General features: G+C 45.7%; 1 protein-coding gene across 1 annotated transcript; it reads right to left on the reverse strand.

Annotated features, from left to right (window-relative positions):
- Positions 1-1,120: 1,120 nt before the first annotated feature.
- LOC133521041 (E3 ubiquitin-protein ligase rififylin) lies at positions 1,121-21,328 on the reverse strand. Its single transcript, XM_061855766.1, has 7 exons — positions 20,736-21,328; positions 17,939-18,133; positions 15,900-15,986; positions 14,783-14,941; positions 13,974-14,249; positions 11,938-12,120; positions 1,121-4,757 (listed from the first exon to the last, which is right to left on the reverse strand). The coding sequence occupies exons 1-7, from the start codon at positions 20,995-20,997 to the stop codon at positions 4,582-4,584; spliced, it is 1,338 nt and encodes a 445-aa protein (XP_061711750.1). The 5' UTR covers positions 20,998-21,328; the 3' UTR covers positions 1,121-4,581.
- Positions 21,329-21,440: the final 112 nt, after the last annotated feature.

Here is a 21,440-nt window from a genome sequence, read left to right on the forward strand (position 1 = left end):
TGCGAAAAATAGGAAATTCGAAACGAGTGGCGATAAATTAAAACACGACCGAAGGGAGTGTTTTAAATCGACACGAGTTGCGAATTACCTATTCGCACATGTATCGTACAACGTTTTACAGTACATATGGCCCTTTAAATGTTCGACACAGTAACATAATATGCTACTTCTCGCACTAGTGCTATAAAGTAGCCCCATACGTACTGTAAAAGATGTTTCAGGACAAAATCCTTAAGAAACCAGTTCGTGATTATTTCATGATAAAGACGAGATAGATGTAACGATAGCTTCATCTTATTTACCAATCACACCAGAAAAACGAATTGTAATGAATTAAGAACACAAATCAATTTTTAAACATAATTGTGTTTGTGTATTACATTGTTTTTGTCCTAAACCATCTGTACATAAAATTTAAACCTAAATAACAATTTATACCGTGACTCACAATATAATGGATACAAACGAGCGACGAGTTAAACTAAAAACAAATTATTTTTAAATCCTATAAAAATAACTATAATAAGAATAACCATCACATGTTTCAAATTATTTGTAGCACATGCTGCACATTTGGGAATTTTTCGAAAAATATCAAAATTACTGTAAAATGTAAGTGGTATTTTAACTGTGGCTTTCCATCACAAAGTAGTCCACATGTACTTGGAGCATATCTAAAGACCGCTCTCTGATGGAAAGCCACAATTTGAAATAAGTATCGTTATTATTATTATTTTTTAACACATTCACTGCCGGGAACCCACCTGGTGGGCGCTCGTGAACTTTGTTCAGATGCCGGACAACCCGCTGGGCGGGTTGTTTAGTACGCAGCTATAGACCACCGGTTTCTGGGGTAGTGCGCCGTTTTTTTGTCTGGCAGTGAATGTGTTAATAAGAAAATACATGAGCGAAAGACTGTACTGTATTTTCTATAAAAGAGCTAACAGTTTTTCCAATATGAGAACAAGCTAAATACAATTGCAATAAAAATAATTATTTCTAGGATAAGGCAAAGTGTGCCACAGTGGCGCCCACCAAAATAAAAATTATAAGTTATGTACAAAATAGCAAATAAGGTCGTTTCCACCTACAAATCTTAGGGCAGAATAGTATCCCAATAAATTCTTTTGGATTATAAGAACATGTTAAACTACTTTTAGGGGATCTGTAATGACCATATTTTTGTAAATATTGAATTTAAAATATCTTTTGGCACACGTCACGTGACCAAACTCGAAACGTCTTTGAAGATTTTGATGACGTCACAACTCGCGGATTGACACTGTTGACAGTTAGGCGATAGACAACAAATGACAAATGTCGGTTGACAGCTCGTATCTTCTACGTGTGTATGTAGTTATGTGTCAAACCGTAAACTGTGACGTCACTCAATTTTCAAAGAGCGTTTTGGGCGCGAAAGCATCCGTCAAAATATATTTTGTTCATTTAACATATTTAAAGCCGTTTTTAGTATAAAGTTGAATTTTGAGGGCAACTTTTAGTTAATATAGAACGTAATACGAGCGTTTCAAAAAATTGGAAACAACCCTATTATAAAAAAAACGTATGTGAGTTTAAATTAATATTAGATGGCAGATGTTGGTGATGGTTATGCGACTCCGTTTACTAGCTTCCGTTCACTATTCCTACAACAGTCAAATATCCGATTATTTGTATTTATAGTGTTTGCGTAATACAAATTACAAAACGACTATGAGTAATGCGTATAAGTACTGATATTAACTTCATTAGGCTCACGGCTTTCTACCCCCTTTTTTACTCATTTTTCAAAAATGTTTTTCAATAAAGAGACACGTCAAAATCGTGTAGTCTTTTTCTAATGCTTAAAATACGAAATATATAGTACTTATTAAGTTCTATGGATTTTGAATCGTTTTCAATCGGAATAGGGTGTGTGTGTGTGTAGGGGGCAGCACAGGTGACGTCAGATGTTTGGCGCGAGGTTTAAATGTGAAGTTTATGCTTCCAATGTAGCCCACAAGATGACAGAACCAGAAGAAAGCGTACGAGAATGGTAGATGGCAGCACTTGTTTTGACGTGAAGTGTCAATGTACATGTGTATGTTTCCGATGCGCACGGTCCCTATAGTTGCATTTGTTTTTATCTCGTTCAATTAACAAAGTGAAAGTAACTCTATTCCCTACACTATAGCTTCAAATTTCACTGGCAAATTATGGATCTTTTTCTTGAATGGCTGTGCATTAGAAGGTTAACGCAGCTAACAGCTATTTTATTTCTGTGTGGAGTAACTGGTTATAAATTGTCATACATTTATACGAACTATTGTAAGGGGTATTGAGGTGATTCTGTAAACCGAATACATTCCGAATGATGTGTTATAGGAAAAAAGTTTTTTTAAATAATAATATATAATTCTTTTCGCTAGCTGAGTCGCAGGGCTATAACTAGAAATTTAAACATTGCTTATTATATAAATAACATTTAAGAATGGTTTTATAATTCATACGAGTATAATGTATTATTTACAACCATTATCCTATTGGAATCATGACTAAATCGGGGCTAAAAAACTATTTCCATTTTTTTGGTCATTAATCGTGTGAACTATGTTTATTTCATTTTATGTTACTTATTAACTATTTTTTAAGAAAATATAAGCAACGTACAATCGTGTACAGTAATAACGATCAACGTTATATAATTCATAGTCAGGAAGTGAATCGAAGCGTATGAGATATCGTAATGATATTAACAGCAACACAACTGACCATATGTAGGCTTTAATGGGTTGAAATAAGATTCACAAATAGTTAACTGTGAAATTGATGGGACATTTTTTTATTGGTGTAGTGACCTAATCGATTACCGCTACATACCTGCAAGGAATGTTTTATACAATTCTAGCGCATCGACTAAGAGCATAGTACAAAGAGTGGGGAAGTAGGTTATCTTCATACAAACGCACCGTGCGCGGCTTGTTTATAAATAAATAAATAATAAATAAATATTATAGGACATTATTACACAAATTGACTAAGTCCCACAGTAAGCCCAATAAGGCTTGTGTTGAGGGTAATTAGACAACGATATATATAATATATAAATATTTATAAATACTTAAATACATAGAAAATATCCATGACTCAGGAACAAATATCCATGCTCATCACACGAATAAATGCCCTTACCAGGATTTGAACCCGGGACCATCAGCTTCGTAGGCAGGGACACTACCCACTAGGCCACACCGGTCATCAGAGTATGTGCGCCACAGTTTCTATACGTCGCCGCTCGCACACTCAAACAAGATGTCGACCCGTCGCCTACGCTCCGAAGATAACCTACTTCCCCACTCTTTGTACTATGCTAAGAGTGTAGTATAATGTACTATTAAGTACTTAAGTAGCGATTCAACCCCTTGAGTCCCACGGACCCAATTTCAGGTAAGCAAAAATGATAATAAAAATTTACCTCTAAACTTAAAACCTCAGGGTCCTCAAAGAGTTAAGAAAAATACAACGTTGATAAAATTTTGAATTGATGTTTGATGAGAGTTTCAAAAAAATAGAACCTCGGATTGATATATATAATTACATTTTCACTATTTAATTCCAAAGCTGTTACGCTTGTAAATACATATCTAATGGCAAGACTCCCTTCTCTTCTGTCATTCGAATTTATAACGCAAATAGATGCTGATTGAATGCATGTCAGGTTCATATGTTAAGACGAGACATATAAGTATAGATGATGTTATAACCTGTCATTTATTACACCACTTTAATATGTTTTAACTTCATAACTCAAGAGCTAGGCTTCCAGGTATTCATATTTCGGGTATTCAGGGGCTGATTGCATAAAATCTTCCTGAAAACCTAGAAAATGACTTCTTACAAGGAAGGGTACCCAACTGTCCGACTCCGATTTGATTCATTTTGATATATGTTATAGAGTAGTCTAAAATAACGGACACGTATTTTTTTTTAGCTGCCCAAACTCGAATGTGGATTTTTTTAGGAAAACTTGAGTTTAAGCAGATATAACAAAACACGTGCTCATTATTTTTTGCTGCTTTCAAACATATACTCAAACCAGCCATTAACTAGCAAGTTGCTTGAGCATCCCTGTCTATAGGAGTTAGAAGATTTAGTAACTTTTTAGTACTTTGAAGGCCATTTTCTCCTAACAGGTTGAGTTTGGGCAGCTAAAAAAAAAATACGTGTCCGTTATTTTAGACTACTCTATAACATATATCAAAATGAATCAAATCGGAGTCGGACAGTTGGGTACCCTTCCTCGTTAGTGGTTATTGATGTTCAGGCATATGAGTATTATTAATTATCATAAAGAGGAAGTGACGCTCAGAGTGAAAAGACCAGGACGTGACGGGTAGGACCGATGACCACATAGTATCTTCCTGGACGTGACATTCCGGAAGGGACGTAAAGGATAACGGATGTCTAATTCCGTACGTGACGTTCCTGATGTCATTACGGAAGTGGCGGAGCGGAAATGATGTAGGGTTTATGTCTTTCAGGACGTGACGTTCCGATAGTGACGTCCGGATCGTGTGTCGGTGTCAGGCGCCGGCCGCGGGTTCAGGAGCGGAAGAAGCGCACGGCGCGCACGACGTACTGGCGGCAGATGGGGCACTCGGCCAGCTGCCGGGCGCAGCGCGTGCACGCCGCGATGTGCCCGCACTCCAGCAGCACGCACTCCAGCGGCGCCGCCATGCAGATCTTGCAGCACTCCTCCAGGGGGAGGGCTTCTAGTTCTGCCGACAAACAATTACACATAATACTCGACGACCGGTTTGGAAACCCTTGTCTCCATTTGGGTGGGTAGTGACTCTGCCTACGAAGCTGATGGTCCCGGGTTCAAATCCTGGTAAGGGCATTTATTCGTGTAATGAGCATGGATATTTGTTCCCGAGTCATGGATGTTTTCTATGTATTGAAGTATTTATAAATATTTATATATTATATATATGGTTGTCTAAGTACCCTCAACACAAGCCTTATTGAGCTTACTGTGGGACTTAGTCATTTTGTGTAATAATGTCGTAGAATATTTATTTGTTTATTATTTATTTAATACAAAAGCGGAACGCACACTCCGAGTGTGCACGCTCGACACTGACACCGACCGCTATACACATATATTTTAATTCAAATAAGTCCAGCTATGTTGTTCCTGTCGAAATTTGGGGTTGCCGTGTACAGTGCCTTAAATTGCCGTGCTTAAAGGAGAACATTTTAGAAATATAGCGATATCACAAAAAATTGCCTCGTGCCGCTCGACGCAGCCGCGGAACTCCACGCGGTTGTATTAGTATAGTTACATAGGAACCTTACCGTCCTTATATCTGGCGTGGTCCTGCCACAGGCGCTGCGCGCGCAGCAGCAGCTCGTGCCGCTCGACGCAGCCGCGGAACTCCACGCGGTTGTATTAGTATAGTTACATAGGAACCTTACCGTCCTTATATCTGGCGTGGTCCTGCCACAGGCGCTGCGCGCGCAGCAGCAGCTCGTGCCGCTCGACGCAGCCGCGGAACTCCACGCGGTTGTATTAGTATAGTTACATAGGAACCTTACCGTCCTTATATCTGGCGTGGTCCTGCCACAGGCGCTGCGCGCGCAGCAGCAGCTCGTGCCGCTCGACGCAGCCGCGGAACTCCACGCGGTTGTATTAGTATAGTTACATAGGAACCTTACCGTCCTTATATCTGGCGTGGTCCTGCCACAGGCGCTGCGCGCGCAGCAGCAGCTCGTGCCGCTCGACGCAGCCGCGGAACTCCACGCGGTTGTATTAGTATAGTTACATAGGAACCTTACCGTCCTTATATCTGGCGTGGTCCTGCCACAGGCGCTGCGCGCGCAGCAGCAGCTCGTGCCGCTCGACGCAGCCGCGGAACTCCACGCGGTTGTATTAGTATAGTTACATAGGAACCTTACCGTCCTTATATCTGGCGTGGTCCTGCCACAGGCGCTGCGCGCGCAGCAGCAGCTCGTGCCGCTCGACGCAGCCGCGGAACTCCACGCGGTTGTATTAGTATAGTTACATAGGAACCTTACCGTCCTTATATCTGGCGTGGTCCTGCCACAGGCGCTGCGCGCGCAGCAGCAGCTCGTGCCGCTCGACGCAGCCGCGGAACTCCACGCGGTTGTATTAGTATAGTTACATAGGAACCTTACCGTCCTTATATCTGGCGTGGTCCTGCCACAGGCGCTGCGCGCGCAGCAGCAGCTCGTGCCGCTCGACGCAGCCGCGGAACTCCACGCGGTTGTATTAGTATAGTTACATAGGAACCTTACCGTCCTTATATCTGGCGTGGTCCTGCCACAGGCGCTGCGCGCGCAGCAGCAGCTCGTGCCGCTCGACGCAGCCGCGGAACTCCACGCGGTTGTATTAGTATAGTTACATAGGAACCTTACCGTCCTTATATCTGGCGTGGTCCTGCCACAGGCGCTGCGCGCGCAGCAGCAGCTCGTGCCGCTCGACGCAGCCGCGGAACTCCACGCGGTTGTATTAGTATAGTTACATAGGAACCTTACCGTCCTTATATCTGGCGTGGTCCTGCCACAGGCGCTGCGCGCGCAGCAGCAGCTCGTGCCGCTCGACGCAGCCGCGGAACTCCACGCGGTTGTATTAGTATAGTTACATAGGAACCTTACCGTCCTTATATCTGGCGTGGTCCTGCCACAGGCGCTGCGCGCGCAGCAGCAGCTCGTGCCGCTCGACGCAGCCGCGGAACTCCACGCGGTTGTATTAGTATAGTTACATAGGAACCTTACCGTCCTTATATCTGGCGTGGTCCTGCCACAGGCGCTGCGCGCGCAGCAGCAGCTCGTGCCGCTCGACGCAGCCGCGGAACTCCACGCGGTTGTATTAGTATAGTTACATAGGAACCTTACCGTCCTTATATCTGGCGTGGTCCTGCCACAGGCGCTGCGCGCGCAGCAGCAGCTCGTGCCGCTCGACGCAGCCGCGGAACTCCACGCGGTTGTATTAGTATAGTTACATAGGAACCTTACCGTCCTTATATCTGGCGTGGTCCTGCCACAGGCGCTGCGCGCGCAGCAGCAGCTCGTGCCGCTCGACGCAGCCGCGGAACTCCACGCGGTTGTATTAGTATAGTTACATAGGAACCTTACCGTCCTTATATCTGGCGTGGTCCTGCCACAGGCGCTGCGCGCGCAGCAGCAGCTCGTGCCGCTCGACGCAGCCGCGGAACTCCACGCGGTTGTATTAGTATAGTTACATAGGAACCTTACCGTCCTTATATCTGGCGTGGTCCTGCCACAGGCGCTGCGCGCGCAGCAGCAGCTCGTGCCGCTCGACGCAGCCGCGGAACTCCACGCGGTTGTATTAGTATAGTTACATAGGAACCTTACCGTCCTTATATCTGGCGTGGTCCTGCCACAGGCGCTGCGCGCGCAGCAGCAGCTCGTGCCGCTCGACGCAGCCGCGGAACTCCACGCGGTTGTATTAGTATAGTTACATAGGAACCTTACCGTCCTTATATCTGGCGTGGTCCTGCCACAGGCGCTGCGCGCGCAGCAGCAGCTCGTGCCGCTCGACGCAGCCGCGGAACTCCACGCGGTTGTATTAGTATAGTTACATAGGAACCTTACCGTCCTTATATCTGGCGTGGTCCTGCCACAGGCGCTGCGCGCGCAGCAGCAGCTCGTGCCGCTCGACGCAGCCGCGGAACTCCACGCGGTTGTATTAGTATAGTTACATAGGAACCTTACCGTCCTTATATCTGGCGTGGTCCTGCCACAGGCGCTGCGCGCGCAGCAGCAGCTCGTGCCGCTCGACGCAGCCGCGGAACTCCACGCGGTTGTATTAGTATAGTTACATAGGAACCTTACCGTCCTTATATCTGGCGTGGTCCTGCCACAGGCGCTGCGCGCGCAGCAGCAGCTCGTGCCGCTCGACGCAGCCGCGGAACTCCACGCGGTTGTATTAGTATAGTTACATAGGAACCTTACCGTCCTTATATCTGGCGTGGTCCTGCCACAGGCGCTGCGCGCGCAGCAGCAGCTCGTGCCGCTCGACGCAGCCGCGGAACTCCACGCGGTTGTATTAGTATAGTTACATAGGAACCTTACCGTCCTTATATCTGGCGTGGTCCTGCCACAGGCGCTGCGCGCGCAGCAGCAGCTCGTGCCGCTCGACGCAGCCGCGGAACTCCACGCGGTTGTATTAGTATAGTTACATAGGAACCTTACCGTCCTTATATCTGGCGTGGTCCTGCCACAGGCGCTGCGCGCGCAGCAGCAGCTCGTGCCGCTCGACGCAGCCGCGGAACTCCACGCGGTTGTATTAGTATAGTTACATAGGAACCTTACCGTCCTTATATCTGGCGTGGTCCTGCCACAGGCGCTGCGCGCGCAGCAGCAGCTCGTGCCGCTCGACGCAGCCGCGGAACTCCACGCGGTTGTATTAGTATAGTTACATAGGAACCTTACCGTCCTTATATCTGGCGTGGTCCTGCCACAGGCGCTGCGCGCGCAGCAGCAGCTCGTGCCGCTCGACGCAGCCGCGGAACTCCACGCGGTTGTATTAGTATAGTTACATAGGAACCTTACCGTCCTTATATCTGGCGTGGTCCTGCCACAGGCGCTGCGCGCGCAGCAGCAGCTCGTGCCGCTCGACGCAGCCGCGGAACTCCACGCGGTTGTATTAGTATAGTTACATAGGAACCTTACCGTCCTTATATCTGGCGTGGTCCTGCCACAGGCGCTGCGCGCGCAGCAGCAGCTCGTGCCGCTCGACGCAGCCGCGGAACTCCACGCGGTTGTATTAGTATAGTTACATAGGAACCTTACCGTCCTTATATCTGGCGTGGTCCTGCCACAGGCGCTGCGCGCGCAGCAGCAGCTCGTGCCGCTCGACGCAGCCGCGGAACTCCACGCGGTTGTATTAGTATAGTTACATAGGAACCTTACCGTCCTTATATCTGGCGTGGTCCTGCCACAGGCGCTGCGCGCGCAGCAGCAGCTCGTGCCGCTCGACGCAGCCGCGGAACTCCACGCGGTTGTATTAGTATAGTTACATAGGAACCTTACCGTCCTTATATCTGGCGTGGTCCTGCCACAGGCGCTGCGCGCGCAGCAGCAGCTCGTGCCGCTCGACGCAGCCGCGGAACTCCACGCGGTTGTATTAGTATAGTTACATAGGAACCTTACCGTCCTTATATCTGGCGTGGTCCTGCCACAGGCGCTGCGCGCGCAGCAGCAGCTCGTGCCGCTCGACGCAGCCGCGGAACTCCACGCGGTTGTATTAGTATAGTTACATAGGAACCTTACCGTCCTTATATCTGGCGTGGTCCTGCCACAGGCGCTGCGCGCGCAGCAGCAGCTCGTGCCGCTCGACGCAGCCGCGGAACTCCACGCGGTTGTATTAGTATAGTTACATAGGAACCTTACCGTCCTTATATCTGGCGTGGTCCTGCCACAGGCGCTGCGCGCGCAGCAGCAGCTCGTGCCGCTCGACGCAGCCGCGGAACTCCACGCGGTTGTATTAGTATAGTTACATAGGAACCTTACCGTCCTTATATCTGGCGTGGTCCTGCCACAGGCGCTGCGCGCGCAGCAGCAGCTCGTGCCGCTCGACGCAGCCGCGGAACTCCACGCGGTTGTATTAGTATAGTTACATAGGAACCTTACCGTCCTTATATCTGGCGTGGTCCTGCCACAGGCGCTGCGCGCGCAGCAGCAGCTCGTGCCGCTCGACGCAGCCGCGGAACTCCACGCGGTTGTATTAGTATAGTTACATAGGAACCTTACCGTCCTTATATCTGGCGTGGTCCTGCCACAGGCGCTGCGCGCGCAGCAGCAGCTCGTGCCGCTCGACGCAGCCGCGGAACTCCACGCGGTTGTATTAGTATAGTTACATAGGAACCTTACCGTCCTTATATCTGGCGTGGTCCTGCCACAGGCGCTGCGCGCGCAGCAGCAGCTCGTGCCGCTCGACGCAGCCGCGGAACTCCACGCGGTTGTATTAGTATAGTTACATAGGAACCTTACCGTCCTTATATCTGGCGTGGTCCTGCCACAGGCGCTGCGCGCGCAGCAGCAGCTCGTGCCGCTCGACGCAGCCGCGGAACTCCACGCGGTTGTATTAGTATAGTTACATAGGAACCTTACCGTCCTTATATCTGGCGTGGTCCTGCCACAGGCGCTGCGCGCGCAGCAGCAGCTCGTGCCGCTCGACGCAGCCGCGGAACTCCACGCGGTTGTATTAGTATAGTTACATAGGAACCTTACCGTCCTTATATCTGGCGTGGTCCTGCCACAGGCGCTGCGCGCGCAGCAGCAGCTCGTGCCGCTCGACGCAGCCGCGGAACTCCACGCGGTTGTATTAGTATAGTTACATAGGAACCTTACCGTCCTTATATCTGGCGTGGTCCTGCCACAGGCGCTGCGCGCGCAGCAGCAGCTCGTGCCGCTCGACGCAGCCGCGGAACTCCACGCGGTTGTATTAGTATAGTTACATAGGAACCTTACCGTCCTTATATCTGGCGTGGTCCTGCCACAGGCGCTGCGCGCGCAGCAGCAGCTCGTGCCGCTCGACGCAGCCGCGGAACTCCACGCGGTTGTATTAGTATAGTTACATAGGAACCTTACCGTCCTTATATCTGGCGTGGTCCTGCCACAGGCGCTGCGCGCGCAGCAGCAGCTCGTGCCGCTCGACGCAGCCGCGGAACTCCACGCGGTTGTATTAGTATAGTTACATAGGAACCTTACCGTCCTTATATCTGGCGTGGTCCTGCCACAGGCGCTGCGCGCGCAGCAGCAGCTCGTGCCGCTCGACGCAGCCGCGGAACTCCACGCGGTTGTATTAGTATAGTTACATAGGAACCTTACCGTCCTTATATCTGGCGTGGTCCTGCCACAGGCGCTGCGCGCGCAGCAGCAGCTCGTGCCGCTCGACGCAGCCGCGGAACTCCACGCGGTTGTATTAGTATAGTTACATAGGAACCTTACCGTCCTTATATCTGGCGTGGTCCTGCCACAGGCGCTGCGCGCGCAGCAGCAGCTCGTGCCGCTCGACGCAGCCGCGGAACTCCACGCGGTTGTATTAGTATAGTTACATAGGAACCTTACCGTCCTTATATCTGGCGTGGTCCTGCCACAGGCGCTGCGCGCGCAGCAGCAGCTCGTGCCGCTCGACGCAGCCGCGGAACTCCACGCGGTTGTATTAGTATAGTTACATAGGAACCTTACCGTCCTTATATCTGGCGTGGTCCTGCCACAGGCGCTGCGCGCGCAGCAGCAGCTCGTGCCGCTCGACGCAGCCGCGGAACTCCACGCGGTTGTATTAGTATAGTTACATAGGAACCTTACCGTCCTTATATCTGGCGTGGTCCTGCCACAGGCGCTGCGCGCGCAGCAGCAGCTCGTGCCGCTCGACGCAGCCGCGGAACTCCACGCGGTTGTATTAGTATAGTTACATAGGAACCTTACCGTCCTTATATCTGGCGTGGTCCTGCCACAGGCGCTGCGCGCGCAGCAGCAGCTCGTGCCGCTCGACGCAGCCGCGGAACTCCACGCGGTTGTATTAGTATAGTTACATAGGAACCTTACCGTCCTTATATCTGGCGTGGTCCTGCCACAGGCGCTGCGCGCGCAGCAGCAGCTCGTGCCGCTCGACGCAGCCGCGGAACTCCACGCGGTTGTATTAGTATAGTTACATAGGAACCTTACCGTCCTTATATCTGGCGTGGTCCTGCCACAGGCGCTGCGCGCGCAGCAGCAGCTCGTGCCGCTCGACGCAGCCGCGGAACTCCACGCGGTTGTATTAGTATAGTTACATAGGAACCTTACCGTCCTTATATCTGGCGTGGTCCTGCCACAGGCGCTGCGCGCGCAGCAGCAGCTCGTGCCGCTCGACGCAGCCGCGGAACTCCACGCGGTTGTATTAGTATAGTTACATAGGAACCTTACCGTCCTTATATCTGGCGTGGTCCTGCCACAGGCGCTGCGCGCGCAGCAGCAGCTCGTGCCGCTCGACGCAGCCGCGGAACTCCACGCGGTTGCGCACGAGCAGCTCTTTGAGTTGACGGACGGTCAGGGCGTCTAGCGCTGACACGTCTTTCAGGTCATCGAGGGTTATTGACTGAGATCCGCCTGGAAATATCGTTTTATTTATTTGGAAGTAACTGCAATAGATGTGAGATCAGCCGTAAAAGTAAAATTAATTAATTCATAATTTCTCCATGCATTTCCGCAGCTCACTGTACTAACGTGTCGCAAGAAATAAACAGATTAACAGTCTCCACGCTAGCCCAGTTACGATATGAAATCTTGTAACAAACTTTGAATTTCTTCGCAGGTGTAGGTTTTTTCACGGTGATTTCTTCGCTGAAACGTAAGTGGTTGGTAAGTACCAAATAACATCCGGTGTGTTCCGTGAAAATTATTGAAACTTATTGGTATTATAAGCTATTCGCGATCGAATCTTTTTGTGTATCGAAGGAAAGCGACCAGAAATACATGTTGATGATGATTTTTAATTATCATCATTGTTTCGCTTGAAACACTCATAATTTCTCCGAGAATATTTTGAATGTCCCCCTAGATGAACCTGTCGAAATGTTACTTATTCCCTATACATATTACAGAGTACATACATACATGTATGAAATCCTTATAGCTATACGTAAGTTAGTCAGACTTATTTCTATCTCATACGCATCTTTGTGCAAGTTTTAGAAGTTCGTCCGTGAAGCATTACCGAAATTGAAGGATCAAATGATCATATAGGGATGATGACACATGTTGAACTTAATAACAAAACCTAGTTAAATAGATAAAAAATGAGCAACGTATCATAATAACTAGAACAGTGCGTCGTTTGCGTTGAGGAAATTGAAGCCACTTATCTCAGCAGAAGCCTAAAGCAGGAGTACTTTGCGCATTTCCACTATATCATGGCATACGGCTTACTGCTCTGCAATTCAACAGATGCGAAGAGTTCTAATAATGCAAAAACGCGCGATACGTACACTTGCCGGTGTAACAGACAGGCACCCTTGTGCCTTGTGCTCTTTGGTTCTCAACGTATAATGACGCACTAATAATACCTTTCGATGTTCGATGTACTGATATAGGTTAGACAGAATATATCCCAATTTGCACGAGTTAACTTTCTGGGCAAACTGCTTCGAGCTACAGGGCGTCTGAGAACAGTTCCCCGTCGCATGGCGCTTTCAAGAAAGAATCCACGAGTCATCGGCCAGAATTACTATGAACACCTACATGTACCTGCCGATCTGAGAAACGAGCCGTGCTGTGTGTTTAAGCGCAAATTGAGAAACCTTTTGTTGGATAACCCTCTGTACTCTGTAAATGAGTACATGGAATTTAATTTGTAACGACATATGTAATTTTATTTATTATTAAATTGTTATTTTTGTATATTACATTATATGATGTTTTGTTCTTTTGTGATAATTTTATCGTTATTTGACTTTTTAATGACAATTCCAAATTATTTACGTTGACATGGATTTTAATGTTAAGTTGGTTTATATTCAATTGTTTGACATGTTTTTCTTTGCACATTACGATCGTTATTGGGAGACACAGTTAATTTTATTATTTTAAATTCATAATGTAATGTTTGACGATCATGATGAGAAGATAAACATACTTTTGATGAATGTAGCAAATTTATGGTGTAATTTTCATAGTGAAATAAAGAAATGAAATCAATCAATAAAAAATATATGGCAACGATAATAAGATACAACGTTTTAAAGTTTTAAAATATAAGTTTTAATTTAGCTTTCAAAAAGGAAAAAATAATGGTGAGGTCACCAACTTAAATTGTTGATCCGTTTAGGGTTCAAGCTAATTTTTGGTAGTCAATATGAAATGTCAAATGTAAACTCTAAATGGACTCTGTACCATTCAATTTCTTATATATTATTAAAAATATCGTGATGTCACGATCACTTGCATTATTTCTTAGGAGTTACCTGTGTTAGAGTCGGAGTCGTTCCCATCCTGCTTGGGTGGTAGCAGGTGTGTCGGTGTCCGCGGTGTGGAGTGATCTGTTCTCGGAGGCGACACGGGCGGCGGCGGCGGCGTGGGCGGGCGGAGCGCGGGCTCGTCCTGCAGCGAGGCGCTGTCGGCGTCGCGCGAGGCGGCCGAGGGCGAGCGCAGCTCCAGCGACGACGCGGCGCGCGGCGGCGTGCCGGCGCCGGCCCCGGCCCCGGCCCCGGCCCCGGGGGACAGGAGGAGCACTTCGGAATCTGACGGAAGATATTTCTTCATTTTTTTTACGGTATTCCTACCTTTTTCTAGCCAAACATTAAGTGAACTTAACTAGTGAATACCCAAAACCAATAATGCCTGATCAATATAGATAATGAAACCAAAGATATTCATGGAATGTCTGTAACCAACATAATAAACTCCCAGCCGAAACGATCCGGATCGTCCACCTCAAAACAATTCGCTGTTTACAATGTACCCCAGCTGCCTTGGTCATTCACTCTTGTTCGGGATTATGCTGAACAAATAACCATCGTACCTCTACGACAGACTCACTCTCTCCCATAAACACGTAAGGCAAACCCCCGCCAGCCACAAACGGCCAGGTATGTTAGTTTCTTACCGTTGGGTAGAGGATCAGCAGGACGACAGACAAACTCCCAGCCTGAGTCATCTAAGTCTGCCGTGTCCACATCAGCGAGTTCAGCCGCAGCTCCGGGTGTTGTCGCTGATTGTACTGGTATGGATATGTGCTCCTGCATGCGAACAATTAGTTACGTTAGTTTCTTACCGTTTGGGAGAGGGTCGGCGGGTCGACGGACAAACTCCCAGCCTGAGTCATCTAAGTCTTCGACCTCGAGACAGTCTGCCGTGTCCACGTGTGCGGTTTCAGCCGCTGCCCCAGGAGTATTTGCCGATGGTACTGGTACGGAGATGCGCTCCTGACCGCCTGCGTTCATATACAACACAATAAGCAACATATCCCCAAATATATCCAGCGGGCGAACGTTGGATACTGGTCATAACACTCTCAGTAGATATCTTAAGATGACGAAAATCAGTAGAGACGCCTCCTGTCCACACGGTGGTAAGGAGGACACTAGCTTACGCTTACCAGCAGATTGTATAATGTTTGCGGCACCGCGATACAATACATTCGGTAGAGACACGACACACCGAAAGAAAACGAACTAATGGATGTCGAACTAAAAGATGTCTTTCTGTTCTGCAGGAAATCAAGAAGATTTGTGGAGAATAGTGTTGGAATGCCGTCGGGACTAGTGCGGTAAAGTAGCACTATATGTACTGTAAAAATATATTACAGTACATATGGTGCTACTTTACCGCACTAGTGCGAAAATTAGCATATTACGTTACTATGTCAAACATTTAAAGGGTCATATGTACTGTAAAACGTTGTACGATACATGTGAGAATAGGTAATTCGCAACTCGTGTCGATTTAAAACACACTCTTCGGTCGTGTTTTAATTTATCGCCACTCGTTTCGAATTTCCTATTTTTCGCACTTGTATCGTAATGTACCTACTATTACACTATGAGTATAATATACCTAGTATCCTCATAGTCAGTTACTCATATTTTAATTTACATAATAAAAATCGTATAATGTAATAGCAACTGGGGTTTCCCGGAGATCTAATGAAGAATATTCATCAAATATGAGAGGATTAATCCTCAAGTTATAATCTAATAAACAATGGTGTTCAAAACCTACAAATTAAAAATAGTTCCAGCTGTCTTTAAATCGGATAAAAGTTTGCTAAGCTTTTGATTTACCATATCCGCCTTATGCGTTGCACATTTACCTTATTTTAATTTACAAACAAGTAAGCGCTAATTGAACCCAAGACCTCGCTTCGCTCGGTCGTAACAAAGGTCACTGACCTGGCGTGGGAGTGAAGCGCTCGCGGCGCGGCGCCTGCGCGGGCGCAGGGCTCTGCACGTGCTGGTGCGCCGCGTTGTAGCACCCGCCTGCAACACAGTTTATTTATATCACTTCACTTTATAAAACAATATCCCCGCCGAGTCTGTCTTGTCTGTATGGCTGCATGTTCGCGATAAACTCAAAAACTACTCTACGGATTTTCACGCGGTTTTCATCTGTCAATAGTGATTCTTGAGGAAGTTTTAGGTGTATAATTTGTTAAGGTTCTACCCGTGCGAAGACGGGGCGGGTCGCTAGTTAAATTATAAAATGCCAACAAATATGTGTATAATGAATGTAACATGGTGTATTGTCTGTAAGTTTTATGTTATATGGGCATACATAGGTGCATAATACACCGGAATAATGACAAAAAAAGCGGCCAAGTGCGAGTCGGACTCGCCCATGAAGGGTTCCGTACCATTTATGACGTATTAAAAAAAAACTACTTACTAGATCTCGTTCAAACCAATTTTCGGTGGAAGTTTGCATGGCAATGTATATCATATATTTTTTTTAGATTTTTCATTCTGTTATTTTAGAAGTTACGGGGGGAAGGGGGGGGACACATTTTACCACTTTGGAAGTGTCTCTCGCGCAAACTATTCAGTTTAGAAAAAAATGATGTTAGAAACCTCAATATCATTTTTAAAGACCTATCCATAGATACCCCACATGTATGGGTTTGATGAAAAAAGATTTTTTGAGTTTCAGTTCTAAGTATGGGGAACCCCCAAAATTTATTGTTTTTTTTCTGTTTTTGTGTAAAAATCTTAATGCGGTTTATCGAATACATCTACTTACCAAGTTTGAACAGTATATTATTATTATTTATTTAGTATAGCTCTTATAGTTTCGGAAAAAAGTGGCTGTGACATAATCGGACAGACAGACGGACATGACGAATCTATAAGGGTTCCGTTTTTTGCCATTTGGCTACGGAACCCTAAAAAGGGTGAGGTCTGCCTGTTTGTGAGCCACGAATTTATTTATGTAAGTTTGTAAATATTAAAAGCATTGTAGTCATTGTAGATTGCGGGATTCATTCAAAAAACCGGTAGTGGTAAGTTTAGGTTTTCCTGGAATTAATTATATGTATGAAATAGCTTGGGTGTATTGTATCATTTCGTTCCGAGAAAAAGATAATGCAAGTAGTGTCAGCTAGCCCAGACAGATCACATTTGTGGTGTAGATTACAGATTACATATAACATGCAAATTTAGACTGTTATATTTGTATGGAGAAGCTGTCTTCCATTTTTCTCTCAACTGAACTTGCTTGCTTGAACCAATGGAGGTTATTGGTGTAGCCTGTGCTGCTGCGGTCTCTATGGTGGTTGCAGATCAAAAGTGGAGTTGAGGAAGTTGTTGATGTTGCTATTGATGCCCTTAACACATTCACTGCCGGGAACCCACCTGGTGGGCGCTCGTAAACTTTGTTCAGATAACCCGGACCACCCGGTGGGCGGGTTGTTTTGTACGCAGCTATAGACCACCGGTTTCTGGGGTAGTGCGCCGTTTTTTGTCTGGCAGTGAATGTGTTAAGGGATCCACTTTCTAGATTGATTAATAAAGACAACCTTTTGGGAGTTTAAATAGTTGTATAACAACTGGCATCTGGACTGTTTTTCGCAATACCATTCCATGCTGTCATCTTGTATAGCATAGATATTGTTACCCCAAAATACTGTTCTATACTGTTGTTATGGGTGTGCGTAAACATAGTAGACACAAGTCATTCTTTAATAGTGTTCTCATCTTACCTCCATTGTTGATGTGGCTGATAATGCCCATGAGAGAAGGGAAGAGCGTCGCGTGAACGTTTACCGTCTATACCTTGTGCTGTCAATTTCTAGACTGACTAATTTAGATAGCCCTTTTGGAGTTTAAATATTTTTACAGGACAATGTTTCACCACAATGCTATTCCATACTGCTGTCATGAGTGTGATTAAGCATAGTAAACACAAGTCATCCTTTTAGAATCTGTTCTCATCTCACCGCCATTGGTGTTAGGCTGTGGCCTCTGCTGCTGAGGTCTGGGTGGCGGTCGGAGGTCGAAGGTGGAGTTGAGGAAGTTGTTGATATTGCTGGTGATGCCTTTGAGGGACGGGAAGGGTTCCGTGCGGGGCGCCCGCCGTCGGTACGCCGTGCTGTTCACGTGCGACACGCAGAGGGATACTAACTCTTCTTTTTCTGAAATTGGAAAATTGACTATGACGAAAATTCAGCAGGTGATTTATTCGGCTGAGTAACATTTAGGGTAGACAGAGCCCAATGGAGTTGGAGCAGGCCTATGCCTTATAGCACACTAAACTGGGAGACATATTATAATTATAGAATGTTCAATTGAAATTTATACAATGTTTGCATTGACATAAACCTTTTTCTATCAGCTTTTGCCGATTCCCCTTGACAACTAACCATAACCATGGTAACGAGTGACACTAAAAAGTTGATGTGTAATGCCCGTGACACACTTGCATATTGTATTAGTGCAAATATAGCTGCATCACGTTGTTTTCAACATTGAAGATACATGTAACTTGAATATTTTAGCAAATCTGCAACTACCCTAATTCACTACTGACTGATTAACATTCTGTATATTTTTCAACTGTTATACTGTTTTGCAATGTGTCTTATGGGTTGGTATACCTGAAATAAATTATTATTATTATTATTATTTTTTTATACTGCATAGGAGATAATTATAATTTCAATACTCAATACTCAATACATTTATTGCACATAATGGTTAAATACAGGTGGTAATCTTAATTCTATGTTCTCACATTATGTACCCTGTTGGGCGCAGCAAATATGGAGAAAGGCACTATGTAATCTAATATTATTTTATATACATTAACTATATTTTTAAAACTTATCATTTAAAAAAATCATTTAAGGAGTAGTAATTTTAAGAAATCAGTAGCTCTTTTAGTTTTCTTATAAAGGTAGTCTCAGATTTTTCGTCTTTCAAACTTTCTGGTAATGAATTATAAATTTTTATGGACATTACAAGAGGTCCAGCCGAGTGCAGCTTAAGCCGTGAGGATGGCAATTGTAATTTATTTTTGTACCGCATGTTACGATTTTTTACCGCGTTTTCCCGTTTGGTGTAAAATTCAGGGTATTTACGGACAAACTTACACATTTCCAAGATGTAGATGCATGGAAGTGTAAGTATTTTAAATTCTTGGAAATAAGGTGCAGCGCTATCGGGTAGTTCAATATTTGCCAGGATTCTGATGAGTTTCTTTTGCACTATGAATAGGCTCGGTGCGTCTGTGCTATTAGCCCAGAATATTATTCCATAGCTCAACCAGTTATATGCGTACGCGTAATAGGTCTGGAGTGCTGTTTTTAGGTCGGTGGTTTTTTTTATTTCTCTAAGTGCGTATGCGAATCGTGAAAGTTTGTTTCGAATACTTTGTACATGTGGTTTCCAGCAAATATTTTTATCTATTACTATTCCGAGCAATTTAAATTCGTTAACGACTTCAAGGTGTACATTATTATAGCTATATGTGATACTTAGCGGGGATTTTTGGTGTGGGTGGAATGTCATGAGTTTTGTCTTTGAATAATTTATTTCCAGGTTGTGGTCACTTATCCATCCCGACACTTTTGATAATATAGTATTTATCTTATCTCCGCGTTACGGTTGAAATTATCGGTACACTGTGTGAGGATTGATATGTCGTCGGCAAATAAGACGCAGGGTTCTTTTATGATTTTGGGGAGGTCGTTAATGTATATTAAGAATAATAAGCAGCCGATAACGCTTCCCTGGGGGATTGAGGCGTTGATAGTATATTGAGTGTCTGATTTTACGTGTTTAATTTCTCCAGATTGGTGGTCAAAGTGTTCTAGTTCCACTACTTGTTTTCTATCTCGTAGATACGTTGTGAGCCATTTATGCGCCGTTATTTCATATTCAAAATTCAACTTTGCAATTGTTTTTAATGTATTGTGCAAATAGGCCTTAAGGGTTCTTTCACAATACAACATTTACTTTTACAGTAGCATCATATAGTGCAGTGGTGGGCAAAGTACGGTCCGCGGGCCAGCTCCAGCCCGACGAAAGTCATTCAAAAAGATTAATATTTTGCATGCCTGATCCATATTGCAGCATAATTGCACTCATGAATTTGTACCACACTAACATGAGCAGTATTGTATCTGTGTATATTAGCAAAATAAATAAATTGAAAGACCAAGCTAAGTTGGCAACAATCTTGATAGCCCACCCTGTGCAAGTGTTAAGTAAACATCATAATTTCATAGAAGTTTGATGTTTAAAATAACACTTGCACAGTCTACACCCTCAAAATTACTGCAGCCTAAGGCAAGTGTATACACTCGTAAGGGCCTTATAAGATAAAAAAATATTATTGATTATCTCCAAAATGGAGTTAATTAGAATACCAGTGTCTTTCAGAAAGTTACTTAATAGGCAGGTCCACACAGAGCGAGCATACATGTGAGGCAATTTCCTCACGCACAAACCGGCCAGTGTAGACATGCCTCGGCCGGTTTGTGCGTGAGGAAATTGCTTCGCACGTACATGCTCGCTCGCTCGCTCTGTGTAGACCTGCCTAATATAAGCTCAAGAATGCACCCTTGGAAATAAAAAAAAACACGGTGTACAAATAGCATTACACCTAAGGGTTTTTCCTGTCAGTGTTAATGTCAAACGCATGATGTAAACATGACGTTAAACAGCGTATCTTAGAGAATTTTCTAGAAGACTTAGCCGCAAGCTGCTGTACCATGTCCTGGTCAGGGTACTCACCGACACAGCCACGGGTAGACACGTTCTGGCGCTGCAAGAAGCACTGCAGGTCCCGGACCTTGAGATGAGCTATGGCTGGTCGCGCCAGCGGGCGCGTCGAGAGCGCCCGGCAAGGAGCGCACATAGCGCCGCCGCCGCGCCGCAGGCAGCCCGCGCAGTAGTACCGCTCGCACTCCGAACATGCCCGCTTGCGACGGAACACGCTGAACTGCACCGCACAGCTCTCGCACGGCATCTTACTACCGCGTCCTCGCACTATCATTTGACATACTCAATAGCTCGCGCTCCACTACCGATAGATTACTAATTATCACAGTTTCATGACCAGAGTTTTTGATAAGCTATTTACAGTTTTCCTCAAGATTTGAACGGGCATTTGATAATTTTATAAAAAAAAAATAAACATTCACACAACATCTGCCATCATGGAAGGTTACGTTGCGTTACACGAATGTTAATAATAGACGTCGCTTTGTTGAATATAGCAGCACTCTCAAGTCTCTTGCACTTTACTCTGCGTGTACAGGAGCGCAGCTTATGAATGCGTTCAGAATTTATAATTATATTCAAATTATAGTTTGGCAGAGATGTCTCATTTCAAACCATTTCAAACATAGACAGATTCATAATGTCTTTTTTTTTTTGTAGTAGCCTATTCGCACTTGCTTTAGTCTTTGCCTTAAGCTAGCACCAACTAGCACCCAA

The sequence above is a fragment of the Cydia pomonella genome, chromosome 9 (genome assembly GCF_033807575.1).
Source record: "Cydia pomonella isolate Wapato2018A chromosome 9, ilCydPomo1, whole genome shotgun sequence".
NCBI lineage: Eukaryota > Metazoa > Arthropoda > Insecta > Lepidoptera > Tortricidae > Cydia > Cydia pomonella.

Bases quoted from the DNA above. Each gene is read 5' to 3' on its own strand.
- LOC133521041 (XM_061855766.1), bottom strand. From the start codon at position 20,997: ATGATAGTGCGAGGACGCGGTAGTAAGATGCCGTGCGAGAGCTGTGCG. The intron at 12,121-13,973 runs GTAACTCCTAAG...CGATATTTCCAG, and splicing joins CGACTCCGACTCTAACACAG to GCGGATCTCAGTCAATAACC. The intron at 4,758-11,937 runs GTAAGGTTCCTA...GTTTGTCGGCAG, and splicing joins CCACGCCAGATATAAGGACG to AACTAGAAGCCCTCCCCCTG.